This window comes from Gastrolobium bilobum, unplaced genomic scaffold, assembly GCF_033153095.1.
Source record: "Gastrolobium bilobum isolate Gb01-03AN ecotype WA unplaced genomic scaffold, APGP_CSIRO_Gbil_v1 utg14319, whole genome shotgun sequence".
NCBI classification, from domain to species: Eukaryota; Viridiplantae; Streptophyta; class Magnoliopsida; order Fabales; family Fabaceae; genus Gastrolobium; species Gastrolobium bilobum.
The window spans coordinates 151,673-159,590 of NW_026898237.1; the positions used below are offsets into that span (position 1 = coordinate 151,673).

General features: G+C 34.3%; 1 protein-coding gene across 1 annotated transcript; it reads right to left on the minus strand.

The window, feature by feature from the left end:
- Nucleotides 1-5,225: 5,225 nt before the first annotated feature.
- Nucleotides 5,226-6,448, minus strand: LOC133314160 (uncharacterized). Its single transcript, XM_061515604.1, has one exon. The coding sequence runs from the start codon at nucleotides 6,219-6,221 to the stop codon at nucleotides 5,226-5,228; it is 996 nt and encodes a 331-aa protein (XP_061371588.1). The 5' UTR covers nucleotides 6,222-6,448.
- Nucleotides 6,449-7,918: the final 1,470 nt, after the last annotated feature.

The window sequence follows — 7,918 nt, forward strand, 5'->3', positions numbered from 1 at the left end:
GCCATTTGCTTCATGATTGGGCGCCTAGTGGCGCCATGCACAAGGTCTCCGCTGCAAAGTTCGCAATCTAGCGCTGGTTTACGCCAATGTGGTGCCAACATGCGCCAAGTCTCTGGCATTTATACTGTGATACATTTGTACGTGTGGAGTCGTGTCAACATGCTTTTTATAATTTGTAATTTTCACTCCTCTTTTTCCTGTAAAAACACAACCAAAAGATGAATATTATTGACATAGAAAGAATCAATATAAATAGCAAATATGTATTTAAATTGCTCTGTTATGATTCAATTCTTATCAATTTTAATATGGAAAAACCACACTTGCCAGAGGCACATCATCCACGCAAGTCGCCGCTCCAAATATTGACTTTCCATGCTCTGCACCTCTATTAGAGTTTGCTTCAAAATTTGAAATTTCATGCATACCCGCATGAGTCGTCGCTCCAAATCTTGAATTCTCTTTCTCGGTGGCCGCACACATAGTTGCTTCAAAACTTGGATTTTCTTGTCCAACGCTTGCTCAAGTTGTTCTTTCAAATCCTGGATCCGCCTTCCGAGCTCTTTAGTTTTTATGTCTCGCGGGTCAATCTGATGCAGTTGTCTATATTCTTCAGGAACGAATCCACGTTCCCTACTCTCGTGACTCCGCCGTCGACGGCTTCCACGATTCTCTTCAGCCATTGGTTGAAGGCAACCTAGTGCTCTGATACCAAATGGTGCCGAAAGCGCATAGAAAAGATGGCTAAACAGAAAGTTAGGATTTTCATAAAAGAGTAACCCTCCGGTTCTCAATTATAATTCTCAAATAACAAAATTCAACTCCTAGAATAAGGGTCATAAGCACCCTTTTATAGACTAATTACAAATTGATTCAAAATTCAAAAATCTAAAATTCTAAAAATAATAAAACTTCCTAAAATAAATAAAAGTAATTAACATCTCAAAAATAAATAAAAAATTACAAATAAATAATTCAAAATACATCCCAAATCTTTAATCTCAAATTAGGCCAAATATGTTGCTTTATTTTCTTCCAAAACAAATCACAATCACATCTGCTGCTTTATTGAGACTTGGATTTGATTGTAATTTGTTATATTTTAAATCATTGCCTTTTTCAACAATTGGGCCATATTTATTAGGCCACAACTCTAGTTGACTACGAGCTTCTTCAATCAATGATTGAGCCATGTACAATGGGCCAACTGTAAGTGCATCAATTGGGTGTCGATGTTTGGTTGAGAGAGGTTCCAAATTTATCTAGCAAACCATTTTGTCTATTATTTTGGGAAGAGATTGCCAGCCAAAAAAATTCTTTTCATATATGGTATTTGCTGTTAGCTATGTATTTGGTTTAGTGGGTGTAATAAGCAAAAGAACAACTTACCTTCTGTTACGAGTGTACATCAATGTTTTAATATTTTAATATTGTAATGTTGCCATCTACTTTTGATTCTTATAAAAGACAAATAATTTATTATTATTTTAGCAAACATCATCTTTTGTTTCGGTCCATGCATTACTATCTGTAATTCATCTTTTTTCTTTCTTTTTTCCTTTTTTTATAAAGAAAAAAACAAACACGATTTGAATACCTTAGCTATTCGTTTTAATCCATAGTTGTTTTTATGACTGATTCATTTTTGAAAAACAAGGTTATTTTCGTAATAGCACATTTTTTCCCATCTATATTTTACCAAAAGCCAAACATAGACTTTACAAAAGTTACCTAATTTCTCCGGTAAAATTTTTTCCAACCAAACAACTATTTTTACATTTTCCTACCAAACTCACTTCCCAACAATTTTCCTACTAATCACATTTTCCTATGATTCATAAAAAAATTTCTTCAACCAAACGCCCCCTAAGTGAAGGAGAAAGAATGGAAAATTGTACTGTTAGTTTCACTTAACATGATATAAATTTGTATTATTTAAAATAATAAATATTTATTTATTTTAAATATAGCTTATTTTTTGGGAAAATATTTTTATGTCACTAATTTATTTAAGGGATAGGATATTGTTACTATCAAATAATGTTACTATCAATATTACTATCATATCTTTAAAATTTATATTTTGATTATTTTTTTAGGAGTTTAAAGGTGTTAATCGATGTTATTAAACTTGGCCCGATCCGGCCAGGTCAATTCAGAAGGAACCACTTATAGGACCGGTTCGAGTCAAGTATCAGATCGTTTATGTATCATACCTGGTCAAAATCCGATCAAAACCAATGATCTAGTGTCCCGACCAGGTCATGCATTTTTATAAAAAAATAAAACCAAAATCAAAAATTGTTTCATCTTGTTAGAAAAAAATGTATAACTCATTTTAAATTTTTTTGTAATTTTATTTGCTAATAGTATACTCTTCTACAATAACTTTAAATTTCAGCTTCCAATACTGAAGCAATTTATGAAACAATAAATTAAGAGAATCTAACATGTCATTGAAAGGTATGCTTATAGGGATTCTGAAAATTTAATTATTTTTTTCCAGCTCATTCCTAAAAAATAATATTCCAAACCCTTTCCCACCATGACTACCCAGATCTCGACCACTTCGACAACGACGAATATGACGATGTTAACGCAATAACTTTGAAGACTTCTCCGGCTTCGACCCTCAGGAGGAATCCTACAAGGAACAAAACTTCTTTGTATTTTCTAAATTTTGGGAATGATAACGGTTTGAGATTTGGGATCTTTTGGGGGGTTTTGAAGGGTCGAATTTAGTGATATAAGTCTTTGGATTTTGCTTCATTGCCTTGTTTGGTTGAAGAGGGTTTGATAGGGTTCGTTTTGAATGAAGATTTTGAAAGGATAAAGAAGGAAAGCTTCATGGTTTCCCTGTAAGAAAAATCAATGGTCCTTGATCCCAATCACAAAATAATAATAATAATAATAATAATAATAATAATAATAATAGTAATAAAAATCAAAATCAATCTCTAGAAAATGAAGGTGAATCAGGATGAGTTGAGTTTTTTTCAAATTGCATCTTCATGTCGTGCTTCTCTGATTTGCGTTTTCATTTCGTTCTTCCCATTTCTCTTTCTGCGAAGGTTGCTAGGTTGTGTTAGGGTGTCCTGCTGTAATTTTTTACTTTCTCTCTTTTTTTTAGTATATTTTGGTACTCTCTCTTTGTATTAAACAAAAAATTAATTTAAAATATTTTGTTCAAAATTATAATTTTCAGAGTTGTATAAATAAAATTAAAAATTAATTTTTAATATGTTATGTGATATTTTGTTATAAAGGATATTTTATTCCATTTATATTATATCATGATGATATCTGATTAACTTCAAACACATGATAGGATAATATAATCCTATTAGATTGTTCTATCCAGTATACATCAAACACATGACAGGATATGAGCTTATCATGCTCATATCATATCCTATCCTTATCTGGTCCTTTTATTCGATCATGTCCACCAAATGAGCCCTAATTGTATAATGAGGTGGAATGATTGTTTGATGTATTATGTGTGTGGACCTATTTATCATGCTCATATCATATCTTAGGTAATAGCAATTTTTTTTTAATTAAATGACATATTTTTGTGTGTAAATTTAAAAAAAGAAATGCAATAATCCCTTCTGACCCAGGAATCACAGGTTGAACCGAAAATTTCAAGGTCAAAGGAGTCAACGTGCATACAAGGTTTAATTGCTGACCCCAACCATTATAGAGACCAAATTTGGTTTCTATTCCAAAACCAAATTTAACTTTTAAAAATGTTAAAAAGAAAATGAAGTAAACTGTAGAAATTAACATACAAATTAATAAATATATATGCCAAAAGATAAGCGACATAACATTAAATTATATGGTATCACGGTGCTTCCTGTCATCAAAACTTATAGCTCTTTAACTTAAAGGAATAAAGACATTTTCACTTACCCTTTAATGGCGATACGCTCAGTGCAAACCAAAACAAAGTGATCCCTGAGTAAACTAGCAAATCATAACAATTAATTTGTACAGATCATATCAACTCGCTATATAATCAAATTAAATCATACGTTTAAATTTGTCTAAATTTTTTTATTTAGTATTTTTTATTTCTAAAATGAAACTCATTTAGTTATAAATTTAAAATATTTAATTTATTATAATTATAAATTTATAAAAAAGATAACTGTTATATGTAATTAATTGAGCTCAAGTCAGGTCTATTGAGCTTATCAAGATAGAGACCAACTAGATAAGTATACAGATTTCTTTGGAGTTAATATTAGTTATAATTAACTAAACACAAAATCTCTTAAAAAATAACTGAAGATACAGGTGTAATTTTTCAAATAAAAGATATAAATATAATTTATGCTAACTAAAAAAGAAAAGGGTAATAATCCCTTAAATAATAAAGAATTCGTTGGTAGGAAGAAGACTGAACCTGAACTGAAGTTCTAGATGTACTTAATCCTGAAATTGTTTAAGGATCTAAAATCAGTGTTGCATTAATTCCACATGGGTTGCCACTTGCATCGAAACGGCACCACTTATTCTTCGGCCGGTTTTCTTTGTCTAACGTAAAGCTCACCTTCCCCTTACTACGATCACGTAAGTCTTTTCTACGAACAAGTCAGAGAAAGGACTTTTTCGAATCGCATGTTGAATTTTGAAATGTGCCCAATTGTGCTAAACAACACCCCACCCCACACACACACACACACACATCTCCACACGGCTACACCACCGTATTGACTGGCATACTACTAATTCTCAAAAATCTCACGGTCACCCATTGAAAACAAAAAAACAAAAAAAAAAAACAAAAGATTTGCTTTGTATTTTTTGCCTTCACGAAAATTTATACGGGTACACCGTCCAATAGTGGTTCAGGAAGCTCGAAACAGAAGCACATCTATCGTACAGTAATGCGTGACAAATGGCGTTTGTCAATTGTCATATTCCATGCAAAGTCGTATGATTCGGTTCCTATAATAATAATGCAATTTTTGTTTTTAGGTGTATAAACGGAGTCCATAAAATCTAAGTCATGCCAATTGCCACCAGAAAATTTGTTTACAAAAAAGAATATATCTATCTGTATTCTATTTGTACTTTTTAAAATGCACAAAAATTGATAAAAGGGTAAGTGAAAAAAATGTACCACGAGGACAAATCATCAAGGGTGAGTGGTTGACTAGCTAGTAGTATTGGAATTGGAAAGGACACCAAAGCCAAATTGACAAGTGAGAATCTTAGAGGTCCTTGATGTTGAGGGTGGATTGTTCCTGGTGGAATTCCAACCACGATTTTCCTTCGTCTCCAACGACACCTAGCGAGTCCACCACATCTTCCCTGCTCCATCCCGCACGCAGTAAAATCAACGACAACACTCTCACGTGCCACACCATCGCCTCTTTGTCTTTCAGTTTCAACTCATGCTTGTCTTTCTTCGTCTCTTCCTCTTCCTCGTCCTCCTCCGTCACCGTCATCATCTCGCGTATCTCCTCCTCCCTCCACCCTCCATCTCTCAACCTGCACACCACCCCTTCCAAACACACACCCAATTCACCTTTCACACGGCCCCACCACCACCACCTCCCGCCGCTCGCATCCGCCATCTCCGACCAGAACTCGATCCTCCTAGCCGTCGTCGCAGCCCACACCGGCTCCAAATCCTCCGACTCAGACATAAATTCCGCCTCCCGGAAGAATCCGGCGATGTCGAAGCTCAGCAGGCGGACATCGCCGCGGTGATCGACGTAGAAAACAGGGTTTCCGGCAACGTCGCGGGACGAAGGCATATAACAATGGCGGTAGATTGGGACGAGGATGGGCGCATCATTCAAGAGGCGGCGCGCGGCGTGGGTAGGTTCGGGGGGTTGTGGGCCCCACGAGGGGTGCCAGAAGCGGTGGTCGGAGACACGGCGGAGGATGGATGAGGAGGGGAGGTTGAGGAGAATCTGGAGTTGTTGTGTTGAGGAGGAACGCCAGTTTGGGAATCCCGGTGAGATTGGAAGGCCTTGTTGGAGAATGACACGAAGGTCCGGTGGGAAAGAGAAGTTGAATTTTGATTCAAGGTAGGAGAATTCTGTGTCGGAGAGCCCTTCGTCGACAACAACGTTGGATGATTTGAGGCGGTGTAGGAGGTTGTTTGCGTATGCAGCGAATGAGAAGCATATTCGTTTGGGCTTTGATTTCGCTCTGGCACCATTCTCTTCCATGGTATTGCCATTGGTAATGGTGGCCATTCTAAATGTCAAAATGGAACTGAAAATTTAGATATTTGTAATATGGGAAAACAAAAAGTGAATGGAAATCGAGGTGTTCAGATTGGTAGTTTTGGCAACGCCCGCTTCTGAAGGATTCAAGGAAGATTGATCAGTGCTTGCGTTACGGACGTAGTTATCACTTATTACTGTTCTGTTTGGATGGTACTGAGGGAGCCAATAAGTTGCGTAAAGAGAGATACATAGAGAGAGAGAGAGTGTGTTTGACTCTTATAGGATATATCATATTGTTTCAAAACCGCAAATAAAAAAATAAAAAATTTACGATATTGCTTCTTAACATTAAAATGAAGGTTACGTTAGTAAGGCAATCTTAGCAATTTAATACTTTTTTATTTTGTCCTCTTTGCTTCCATTTCAGAGCTGTGAATCTAATTCATTATTCATTAGTGCTTTATCCTGGAACCCCCACATTCATCTTTTAGGTAAAACAGAGCCAATAGAGATAGAATTAATATCCATTTAATATAATGTCCATTCATGGCTTTTTAATATTAAATGATAAATGATTCTCCTCGCTCTCGGTATATAATGACCTTAACGTGAATTTCTATAGCTGGACCAAGGAGAAGATTGGGATGTACTCAATTACTCATGTATCCTTGCTAAATTGGATGGCATTGAATTATAATTTCCATGTTGGCTTTATTATTTTGATAATGACTGCTTTATAAATTTCTAACTCTAAGTCATTAGTTCCAATTTAATACTTATTATATCCTGGCATAAAGTCCGGATCACACAGATGTTATGCACTAAACGTAAACACATTTTTTTCTTATGTTTTTACTCAATGTTTTAGAAAATGACATCACTTAACACTTTTATTTATTTATTATAATTTGCTACGTTTCTCTTGCAGCTCATTTTACCTGAGGATTTCAAACCACATCTAAATTTTAGGAGATAATTTTATTTCTTATATATATATATAAATATGTGGAGACCATTTTTTTATTCTCTTTTTTTATATAGGGTCCACATATTTTCATGTGTGTAAAGAATATAAAATTATTTATCACAACATAATATATATATACATATATATATATATATGAAAAATATTTTGTGTATTTGGCAGAAATTTCTTACCTACCACAAAAAAAAGGAAAAGAGAAACCCATAAAGAGAAAGAACATGATAATTAATGGATTTCACCCCTTTTTTTCTCTCGTGGCAGATCATAAATTTTTACCACAAAAGCAGAAATTTTTTCTTTATATATATGAGGAAAGTTATATTTATAACCTATTTTCGTTTACAACTTCTTATAACCATATTTTAACCGTTAATTTCCATCAATCAACGATTAAGATTTTCGCAAATCAAATTTATTAATTATTTATTAATTAATTATTAATCACAATAAATGACAACCGAAAATCAACTGTTAAGATATGATTGTAAGAGTTTGTAAACTATTTGTGTTGTAAATATAACTCCTGTATATATATATATATATATATATATATATATATATATATAAATTTATTATTTATTAGCTAGATTATTTATTTGGGCTAGCTTAACCTATTGGTGGTGGTCTCCCGCCACGGACTTTCCTTGGACCCGCCTAACAGTGGTATCAGAGTCGGGTTGTGCTCGAATTGGCCTGGTGATTGGCTAGGAGACGGGTTGAGTACTTGGGCCCTGGGGTA

Bases quoted from the DNA above. Each gene is read 5' to 3' on its own strand.
- LOC133314160 (XM_061515604.1), bottom strand. From the start codon at position 6,221: ATGGCCACCATTACCAATGGCAATACCATGGAAGAGAATGGTGCCAGA.